At 46.4% G+C, this 11,504-nt stretch overlaps 1 protein-coding gene across 1 annotated transcript in view; it reads right to left on the reverse strand.

Annotated features, from left to right (window-relative positions):
• Window positions 1-2,017: 2,017 nt before the first annotated feature.
• Window positions 2,018-11,504, reverse strand: part of LOC103724458 (butyrophilin subfamily 1 member A1-like) — a 13,088-nt gene continuing 3,601 nt past the window's right edge. Inside the window, exons 3-9 of the mRNA XM_008821554.2 lie at window positions 10,055-10,402; window positions 8,920-9,201; window positions 8,606-8,806; window positions 8,170-8,196; window positions 7,131-7,157; window positions 3,346-3,372; window positions 2,018-3,003 (exon numbers count right to left, since the gene is read on the reverse strand). Coding sequence (XP_008819776.1) covers window positions 2,339-3,003; window positions 3,346-3,372; window positions 7,131-7,157; window positions 8,170-8,196; window positions 8,606-8,806; window positions 8,920-9,201; window positions 10,055-10,402 — 1,577 coding nt within the window. The 3' untranslated portion in view covers window positions 2,018-2,338. The remainder of the gene's footprint in view (window positions 3,004-3,345; window positions 3,373-7,130; window positions 7,158-8,169; window positions 8,197-8,605; window positions 8,807-8,919; window positions 9,202-10,054; window positions 10,403-11,504) is intronic.

Consider the following 11,504-nt stretch of genomic DNA (forward strand, 5'->3'; position numbering starts at 1 on the left):
TCTACCGTAATGGCAATTAGCCAGTAATGTTTTGGGGGACACCATTGACTTATAACTCCAACAGAGGTAACCCAGTCCTTGTAGTAGTAGGCATCCATGGGCATTTTAAAGGCCTTTAGTGTTACCTATCCTCCTCATATGCCCTCTACCCTGCCCCACCATCCCCCACCCCACTTAATCCTTCCTGTTCCATTACCCCTCTTTCCCCCTTTACATCACTGCATTCTATCCCACTTCCTTGAAAGCCCCTCTCCATGGCTCCTTACTAGTTTCCTGACCTTCTGGGTATTCCAAATGGAGCACACATATCTAAAGATTCAAAAGTAGCATCCACATAGGCGAGAAAACATGAGGCATTTGTCCTCCTGGGTCTGGGCCACCTCATTGTTACCTGCTCCATCCATTTGCCTGGAAATTTTATAATTTCATTTTCTTTAACAGTTGAATAATAGTCCATTATCTAAATGTACCACATTTTCATTATCCATTCATCAGTTGATGGACATTTGTTTCCATTTCCTGGCTATTTGGAATAGAGCAGCAACAAATATGGATGAGCAGGTATCTCTATAGTAAGATATAAAGTCTTTTTGAGGCTGGGTGTGGTGGCACGCACCTTTAATCCCAGCACAGGGGAGGTGGAGGCAGGCGGATCATTGTGAGTTCAAGGCCAGCCTTGTCTATATAATGAGTTCCAGGCCAGCTGGGACTACAGGGAGACCCTGCCTCAAAAAAGACCAAAAAAGTAAAGTCCTGGCCAGGGGTGGTGGTGCACACCTTTAGTCCCAGCACTTGGGAGGCAAAGACAGGTGGATCTTTGTGAGTTCAAGGCCAGCCTGGTCTACATAGTGAGTTCAGGTCAGCTGGGACTACAGGGAGACCCTGTCTCAAAAAGATAAAAAAAAAAAAAAAAGTAAAGTCCTTTTTGTTTGACCCAAGAGTAGTATAGTCGCATTAGTTAACACTCCCGACTCAGTTGAATCTAATTTTGCCATAAAAACCAACCATCACAGACACACAGCTGATAAAGAGCTTTCCATTCTGTAGACTGCTTCTTCACTCAAATAATGGTGTTCTTTGCTATACAGAAGTGTTTCAGTATCATGTGGTCCCATGTGACAAGGGGAAAAATGCTCTGGAAACTCATATGGAACCCTAAAAAAGCCAAGATAACCACCACAACCCGGTATCGTAAAAGAACTGCTGGAGGGTATCTCCATCCCTGGTTTCAATTTATACTACAGGCTCATATCAATAGAAAAGTAATCTTAAAAGAGTGAGGTGGGGGCTGGACAAATGGCTCAGTAGTAAAGAGCACTGGAGGTATCTCCATCCCTGGTTTCAATTTATACTACAGGCTCATATCAATAGAAAAGTAATCTTAAAAGAGTGAGGTAGGGGCTGGACAAATGGCTCAGTAGTAAAGAGCACTGGCTGTTCTTGCAGAGGACCCAGGTTCGAGTCCCAGCACCCACATGGCAGCTAACAACCATCTGTAACTCCAGTTCCAGGAGATCCGATGCCCTCTTCTGACCTCCACAGGCATTTCACAAGGGTGTACTTACCTACATGCAAGCAATGCATGCATACACATGCAATAAAAAATAATAATAAAATATAAAAAAGAATGAGGTGACAGACATGCTTTGTTTTTTATATACTGTATATATGCAAACTATACTGTAAAAACATATACAATTATGAAAAATACAAGGGAGAAAAAGACAACAATGAGGCTACACTTAACATAAAAATATTCTTACAATTAATAGTTTTTTAATGAAATCAATAACCCATTACTTTACATGATAATTTGATATTTTAATCTATAGAAAGGAAAAAAACAATCTCAGAAGAGGAAGGAATATGGGATTCCTCCCTCTCAAAACTATATGAAATCCATCCCTAGAAATTGTGAATGACAGACCTTCTGTCATGAGACAGTCAGGATCCACAAGAGTCCAGCTGGAGACCACCTTGAGGTCCCTTCGCACGGACACATTGAGCGCCTCTTTGTTGTGCAGGGCCATTCCACCTTCATACCCTTTCACACCAAATGGGATGAAAGCCCAAGAAAATGCTTCATACCAAAAGAAAAATAACCTCCCATAGTTAAAACCAGCCTACTCTAAGTAAACCCAAAGAACAGTCAGCTCTTATCTTCACTGTCTGAACACTGAGTATGAACTCACTGTACAGGCACATGCCCAGACATGTGACCACAAAGCAGCAGGACTAGGCTCCCAGGTCCATTAGGCACTCAGCTCAGGGTTTTGATCCCACGGAGTCTGCAGATGCACAAAGACTCACACTGAAATGTCAGGGCCAAGGATGGGCCCTAGGGAGGCACCGTTTCAGGGGAACAGGGGAGTAATGGAAATTCTGCCCCTGGGAGAGAATCATCCACAGCAGAGCCTGAGTTGAGCTCCTCTCCTGGGGCACTGAGAATCTCCTCCACAGAGGGAGAAGGTCTCAGGGGCACAGAGAGCCCCTCAGGTCCACTCACCATGGAGCAAATGGTCAGAGAAACATCACCAGATGTAAAGCTGAAGTATGGCAAAAGAGTCCCTGAGAAGGAAGCTTTTTGGAAGGAGAAAATGTGGGATCTGTTGCTCATATTATAGAAGGAGACATCGCCTTCACTGTAGTCCACGAAAACCCCAACCCTGCAGGGATCCTGTTTAAGGGATAATGAAGTCCAGGGTTCAGTATAGGCCCAATATCCAGTGCCAGACAGTCCAAAAATCCAAAACCCATTTCGAGGAAGCTTTAAGTTCCAGTCTTTCTGTTGTTCATCTTTCCTACAGACCCCCAGAGTCCACTTGCTGTCTGTATTCTTGACCTCAACCTCCCAGTAACATCTTCCAGACAAGATGCCCTCAAGGCCCAACACACTGAAGGTATCATTCGAGAGCATGGACGTGTCCTTGCAGGTCACAGTCATTCTATCCTGAGAGACAGCAAGGCTGGGGTGGGCAGAGTCTGGATCCAGAGTGACGGGCCCTGCAAGGAGAGTTAGCAATCAGGCAAGGTCCTCCCCAGCCCCAAACAAGACCAGAGCTGCCCCCACCTCCACCTCAAAGCCACTTAGCTGCTGGGGGAGGGACAAGCCCCCCAGATAAGACCTTTGTGACTCAAGCCCATGGCTTGCAAGCTGGGGATGGACCAGAAGGCTGATTCGGGTTAGCTATACCACTGGGTCCATTAGAACCAGCCCCAGGTTTGTGACTGTCCCCTCTGCCACCCACCCACCACCACTGAAGGAGCAGCATCTGAATCACCACGGAGAACTGAAGGCGAGTACAGAGCAGGGGAGAAGCACTAAAAAGAACACAAGTCACTCACAGGCCTGGAACCGCTCCTTCCGCCAGTCTACAAGAGAACCACATGTTATAGTGAGGGTTTCAGAGACTGTACACACCCGGTATTCAGCAGTCTTCTGAAATGCGGTGATGTGGGACTGATGGAGGCAACCTGTTTCTCAAATATGCACACACACACACACACACACACACACACACACACACACATGTGCAAACAACTCCTTCCGATGAAATCTGGTTGGGCATGATGGCCCACATCTTCAATCCCAGTACTCGGGAGGCAGAGGCCAGTTTCCAGGAGAAATGCTGCCTGAGACGACCCAAAAATGGCCACGTCTCAGCTCCAGACCTGTGAGTGTGCTTGATACATTTTGAAGGAATTTACACCAATGTGATGAGGATGAAGGCTTTGGAGATGGAGAGACAGATTGGGTGGGTTATCCAGATGGACCACAGCCAATCATATGAACTCTTGAAAGCATAGACCCTTCTTGACTGTGATCGGAGAAACATCACAGAAGCAGACTACAATGCTATGTTCTAGCTATGAAAAACTAGATCCACAGACTAAGGAACGAAAATGGCCTAGAAGCTGGACAACAAAGACTCTCCAAAAAACAGCATACATGTCCACTCCTTATGAGGCTTCTGACCTATAGTACTACAAGAAATGAATAGATATTGGGTTAAGCCACTACTTCGGGGGTGATTTCTTTTGGCAGAACACAGAAAGCTAACTCCCCACAGATGGTTCGGTGTTACATCCAACATATAAGGTCCCAGCCTAAGCATGAGGTTCCCCCACCACCTGCACAGAAGTTGCTGAAGACCCAGAAAATCTCTCACACGCTTCTGAATGAAAGAGAGACAAAGGATGGTTGGGTGTTACATCCAACATATAAGGTCCCAGCCTAAGCATAAGGTTCCCCCACCACCTGCACAGAAGATGCTGAAGACCCAGAAAATCTCTCACACGCTTCTGAATGAAAGAGAGACAAAGAGTTTCCCAGAGAGCCACAAGACCAGGGGAGGTCTAGGTCAAGATGAAGATGCCATACAATATAGCACTTTGCAACCAGCAAATGGGACATTGACATGGACTTCATCTTGGGGTCATGGTGATCATTAACACAAGCATCCAGATGGGACCTGCCTCTACCCAACATATACTACCCTAATGTCTTATAAACCAGGTTTGGCTACCCTTTCCAGAGTGAGGACCTGAAATAACTAGGAAGAAAGCACAGGTTCCTTCCTCCTAAAATCCACATTCTCCTCTCTAAACTTCAGACTCTAGGAAGAAGAAAGGAAGCTTACAAACTAAAGAAAATCCATCTGTATCAGCATATTCCAAAATGTCTTCATACAGGCCTTTTGCCTCTCACAAGATGGAGACTTGGGAACAAGTTAAGAGCACTGACTGGGTTCAATTCCCAGCACCCACATGGTGGCTATGAACCGTCCCTAACTCCAGTTGCAGGGGAATCCGAAGCCCTCTTCTGACCTCTGAGGCACAGCACGACACGGGTGCGCTCACATACATGCAGGTGATACACTCATACACATAAAATAGAAATAATAAATAAAATATTTTTTAAAAAAGAAGTAACTAAGACATGTGACACATTATTCTCACACAGATTTGAGTTTGTGAACAACATGTCAGCTTATACAGATCCAATCACAAAGATTAGCTTTTCCATCTTTATTGAGTTCCTTGATGGAAATGAGATCATACATATAAAATGGTTGTGAAGACCCAGAGAGCCCTTTGAGAAAACCAAGTGACACAATCCTCATGCATAAGATCCCCGGACCCCTTGAACTCTATGGCTCAGCTCTCTCTGCCTCTCAGGGATCTATATCCCACATGTAAAAAAAAAAAAAATCCAGAACAGAGCCAGGTGTGGTGGTGCACACCTTTAATCTCAGCCTTGAGAGGCAGAGACAGGGAGATCTTTGTGAGTCCCGAGGTCAGCTTGGTCTACATAAGAGTTTGAGACCAGCTTGGGCTACAAAAGGGTCAAGAACAGGACAAGGACGTGTTCCAGAGACTCACAGAGCACACAGATCCAAACTCCCTAGGGCTGCAGGACCCTCTGAATGGCCTCAGTTGCACTGGGATCCCCTCGGCACACTCTGTCCCATCAACTACCCAAAGTTGAGATGGTCTCATTATCACAAGCAAATTCAATTGGATACTTCAGAGAATGGCTTAAATACAACTATAAGACTTTGATGAAACATCTTTAAGTGATGTCAAAGAGTTCATCATATTTCTGCACACAAATAACATTTCAACCACTATCATACTCACTAATTCAAACCGTGTGGGCCGTGTGGGTGTGAGTCCCAGCCTGTCTTGTGCCACTCTAGGCCGTCCAAAATGTAGACACGGGAATGTTGGGCACTTTCCCCTCCTTCTCATCTCCTGTTCCCTCTGAAACTTTCACTTTTCATCTCTGATTTTCATCCTAACGTTTCATGGGCTAACAACTTTAACTTGTCTGAGTGTCTCTGTTACACACACACACACACACACACACACACACACACACACACGAAGCTGCAAGCAAAAAGCCAAACTCAATGAGGAAAAGGAAATTCTCCCAAAGAGGGAGATAATGATTACAAACAAATCTACATTACATTTAGATTCCTGTAACACAAACATGAACACAGTACACGTGAATTAGATTGCACTTTAATTCAAGGTGAACCATAGGCCCTTTAGCAAGACCAAAAATATCCTAGAGACTCTGAATCCCAGACAGAACATCTGCCCTAACACACCCAATTCCTAAGCAGCCAGGCAGGCTTCGAGAAACAATGCAGCTAGGCCCACAAAGCTGAGAGCGAGCGAATACAGAAATGACCAAGAGCCCAGCGAACGAGCAAGAACAGGAAACCAAAACTCAGCCTAAGCCACAGGAATTTCAGTGTAAAACGGATGCAGAACCAAGGACTTCTTCAGGAACGTCTGAGTCCTAAGCTGCCCAGGTTGGTTTATGAAATTTCCCAGATACCAGCAATCCTGATCCCCATGCCATGGCCCTGATCTATCAGTCTCCACTCACAACTGAACTCTCCACAGTCACTGCACCAACAAGAAGTGTCAGCTGAACCAGGTTCTGGCAAAGGGTCATGCTAGCCCTGAAAACCACCCACAGTAGAAAGCAGGCCCAGTATGGAGGCTGAGCAGTGACTCCCAAAACTCCATCAGTGACAAAGACAGCAGAGAAATCCATCTCATTGTGGGGTGGAGGACACTGATACAGATGGGGACAACAGAGATTGCGGGGATGGGGACAGAGCAGGTATGAGGATCACTGTTGTGGGAACTTTTCCTCGGGAGAAGAACAAATGTCTACTCCCCACAGACAGGACGCTTACAACAGACCAAACAGTTCCACTCAAGTCTAGCTTAGTGAAACAGCAAGTGGGGTTTTTACAGGAGTATGAACAAGGTATGGGCCGCTGCACTGCTGAAGGAAAAAAATCTCCCCCAGCAGCTGTTAATGGATAAACTATCCTTGGGAAGGGGCGTGGCCTCTTAGACACCCCCCCCCAGCAGCCTTTATCTGCCTATAAATCTTGGGCCTTGTGAGTGCTCTCCCTTAACAACCATTAATCATCTGTAAATCCTTGGGAAAAGATGGACCTAGTGAGCACCTCCCTTCTACATGCAGGGAAGCTAACGGACCCAGTCTTGTACAGGCCTCCTTCAGGTAATCAAAGCCACGGAGAGTTCTACAGAGCAACACCCACCCAGAGCACGGAACACGGCATTCCACAACAGTCACTTACCTGCATATATCTGAGCCTTCTTCCAAGCTGAAAGAAAACACACCCTGATGAGAACACAATCAGAACAGCCCTTCTCAGAAGAAGGCTGACCCTCACCTCCCCAATTCTGAAAGTGAGACTGTGCCCAGGAGGAGAAAGTCCCTAAGGAGCTAGGCTCCTACAACATGCAGAGACAAAAAGAGTATTGTGGGAAACTCCCTGGACCACAGGTGAGGAAGATGGCATTGTAGACTGCGTTTCCCACCATCACACTGCTGTGTAGCTTTTGGCTGACAAATAGCTGCCTCTGTCTCAAAAATAAAAAAATAAAAATATGTATATTCTATCACTATTCCGTTTTAGTGTTAACAATCAAAATTATACTATATAGAAAAATACTTTAGAAAGTAAAATATAAGATATTCCATAATTGTCAGCAATCGTTGACAAAGATATTGGAGAAGTGGCAAAAAGGAGAATGTGTTTAATAACATGGTTGTGAAGTGAGTTCTGGGGTAAAGTGCCCAATAGGCCTCGGGTAAAATATTTCTAGAGGTTGAAATCACTATCCAAGGGAGCAACCAGCCCATTCTATCCCTGTCTCACAGGCGACATCGGACCAGGCCTCCCCCATCACTTTCATCAGTACCTTAAAGAGCTGAGGGAACAGACTTCCTAGAGGGCTACTAGGGAGGGGGTGGAGGTCATATGCCTGAATTTCATGACCACATTTATTTATAAACCTCTTTTAATTAAATCTCAGTGTCTGCATTATGGCTCCCAGGTATACAGATTTGTCTAGACACATTGGAGGCTAATGCAACAATATAGCCGGCAAGAACTGGTTGCAATAAAACCCAGGGCACGTGACACACCAGAAGTTCCCATCAAACCCAGGTCCAGATCTGAGAAAGTCAAAGACCAGGGTTCTATCTCCCACCAGCTTCTACTCATGTCCTTGAAGAGGTCCAACATGCCCCTGCACAGACAGACCCAAGGAGAGAAGGCGCCTGTGAACGTATACCACAAGGAAACATGCAACTTTAGAGCTGTCACTCACCAGCCATGTAAGCTGCCTTCCTCTTCGCTACAAAGTAAAACACAGGAGATGGGTAAGATACATGTGAACCAGAGCGTCGGCTGCTAAGGGGACACAGAGGGTTCAGGGGAAAACATTACTTACCAAGTTCTGCCTGGAGAGTATCTGGAAAACAAGGAGCCATGGCGTGAACCCCCATCCCCCCAAAGGAAAGGAAAGTCTGAGATTTGGAACACACACACCCCCAAAAAATGAAACATTTTTTCATTTCCTATAAGTCTAAACTACAAACCACCCAAGTCCCAGAACTCCAGATGTCCTCCCTGAATTTCCCTGGCCATCTGCTCTGATCTCAGAGCACTGTCTTCCTGGAGAGCTGGCCCGAGCATGTTGTTCTGACTTCCAAGTCTGTACTTGCCATCCATTGGCCACCATCCTTGTCCCCTGTCCTTCTTACCTATGGACTTCAACACCCTCTTCTTTTCCTGCTGGTGCTTCTTCCAAGAGCGCTGAAGACTCTTCCTTTCCTTCTTCACCTTCAACTTTATGGAATATTCTCTTTGGATAAAACAGCCAGCCCCAAAAAGGAGAAGTCCCATCATGGTCAGGATCACAGCAAAAGTCAACTTCCAGGGAAAGGCCTGAGAAAAGAAGGGCTCTGAGGCCCAGGCAGAGACCCAATCAGGTGCACACCTCAGGACCGCCAGCCCAGCACACTCCAGAAAGATTATCCCCTCCCCAAGCTCTACTGGGAGTAAGGACACCCCTCACCTGGGATGGAAATGGCCATGGCCTTGTCCTGGCCCAGGATGGGGTTGAGGATGGAGCAGGTCACATTCCCCACAGAGCTGTCTCTCACCATCAGCCTGGTCTCCACACTGAACAGCTCTTGCGTGTCTTGGGTATAAGTCTCAAAGAATGCCTGGAGTGTCTCTCCACTGGGGTCTATCCACTGCACCTGGGGCTTTGGGAACCACCCCAAAGCGGTGCACACCAGAAGCACTCCTCCATCTTCTGGACCTTGGATGTGCACTTCAGGGACAGAGCCCAACCCTGCAGGTAGATAGCTGTGAAGCTGCTGGGAGCCACCTTGGGCTCAGGGACCCCAGAAAGGCCTACAGGTCACACATCTCCAGGGGCAGTTTTCCACATGCATTATGGGGTTCACTAGGAAGAGCATCTCTTAGGTGGTAACAAAATCGGGGCCCTACCACTGAAAACAAAAGAGAACAGAAACCCATAAGGAGCCACAGAGCACGAGCTACTCTTGTATCAAGCACAAGATCCAGGGCAAAAACCAAAAGCTCTTGGGTAGAAACCGTCATTCCATCTCTCCATTATCCACACTCTGCTGTGACCCCCAAGAACAGAGGACCCGCACACACCCCTCCTCCCCAGAAAAGACATTGTCCTGCTCCTCTTTCCTTGTTCTATTTGGTGGTTTTTCTTAAGCATTGATCATCATTTAATATTGACTACTAATTGATTTACTCTGATTACACTGCCTATGATTCTATAACATAAATTCCAGGAGTTGGGATGGAGTTTTTGCAACACTCTCATATCCTCTATACCCAGAACAAAGCCCAGAATATCTCAGGGGCAATATATAGAGAATTTGTATTGAATAAATGGATAGAGGAAAGATTCATCTATACCTCATCTAAACATGGGGAACCACAGCCAGGTATGGTGGGTCAAGTGCTATAATCCCAGCACTTAGGGGGATGGAAGCAAGAACATCAAGAGTTCAAGGTCATCCTTAACTACACAGGAAATTCAAGAGCAATCTGGACAACATGAAACCCACAGTGAAGAAAATAAAACAGGGACAGAGCAATGAGCCTGAGGTTCCACCCACATGCAGGTCACCCAAGGTTTCTAGAACTGAGATCAAATAACCAACCTGTCACCTTCAGTTCCAAAATGGCCTCTTCATTGAAAACTCCCTTTTTGAAGAAACAGATGTATATCCCACTATCTGACATCTGGACATTGCGGATGCGCACAGCTGCCTGACCCTGGGTGAAGAAGTCCATCACCAGCGAGGTCCGCCCTGCATATGCAGCCAGCTGCTCCTCCTTCTGCTCCCGTCCATTCCGATAGACAAATACCGCTTCTGTGAACTTGGTGCGAAACCACCTCAGCTCCATGTCCTCCACACTCAAGGCTGGGGACAGGGAGCAGGGCAGTGTGGCTTCCTCACCCAGCACTACCACAATGGGTTCCGAAGGACCAACCACTCGGAACTTCTCTGTGAACAGAGCAGTGAGAGGGCAAGAGAGACACGGGTCAAGAGAAAACACACACGATCAGGTAAAATGTCATGGAAGAGGGAGTTATGGTCTGGATGAATTGAGCCCCTAAGAATTGCGGGTTAATCAAACTTGACCCCAATGAAGGGGAGATATTCCAATCCTAATAATGTAGCCCAAAATTGATGGTAGAAATTTTTCAGAATGTGCTTCTGGTCCCAGTACCCTCCATGAAAAATCTCTAGTGGACTGGTTCTCAATCTTGACTATACACATGACCACCAGGACTCCTTGAAAGCAACTGGACCCAGCCCAGAGCTTCTGCTTTAACAGGTCTTAACAGGTTCAAGAAGGTGCCTTTGTAAAGATTCCCATAGATGCTCATCCTGTTGGTCCTCTGACCACATCTTGAGAGTTGTAGCTCTGCCTGGCCTGTCCCAAGGCAAAACTGAAACCTCTTCCAAGAGCAAGACTGTGCTCTATGTCAGAGCACCTTGATCATTCAGCCACACCCAGAACACTTCCCACTCCCGATCATAAGTTCATCTATCAGTCCACATCTCCCTCCTCCATTAACTCTATGTGAACTTTAAAACACACAGCCAAGGAGCTAGAGAAATGGCTCAGTGGTTAAGAGCACCGGCTGCTCTTGCACAGGATCTCGATTCGATTCCTAGTACCCACATGTGGTGGTTTGAATAAAAATGTCCCCCATAGGCTCCAAGTATTTGGACATTTTGTCCCCAGATGATGGCGCTGTTTGGAGAGGTCTTAGAAGGTGTGGCTGTCCTGGAGGAAGCACGTCACTGGGGGTGGGCTTAGAGAGTTCTTAAGCCTTGCCAGATCTCCAGTTTCTCTCTTGCTTCCTGTGCCCGCTTGAAGATGTAGAGCTTAGCTTCTGCTTATGCTCCAGCCACCTCCGGCCACCATGCCTCCCCACCATGACAGACTGTAATTCCCCTGGAACCATAAGTGCAAATAAACTCTTCCTTCTATAAATTGCTTTGATCAGTGTTTCTATCACAGCAACAGAAAAGTGACTAATACAGCAATTGGTACCAAGAATGAGGTGTTGGCTGTGAAGAACCTGACCATGTGGGG

Source organism: Nannospalax galili, unplaced genomic scaffold (assembly GCF_000622305.1).
Source record: "Nannospalax galili isolate Female #2095 unplaced genomic scaffold, S.galili_v1.0 scaffold948, whole genome shotgun sequence".
Taxonomy (NCBI): domain Eukaryota; kingdom Metazoa; phylum Chordata; class Mammalia; order Rodentia; family Spalacidae; genus Nannospalax; species Nannospalax galili.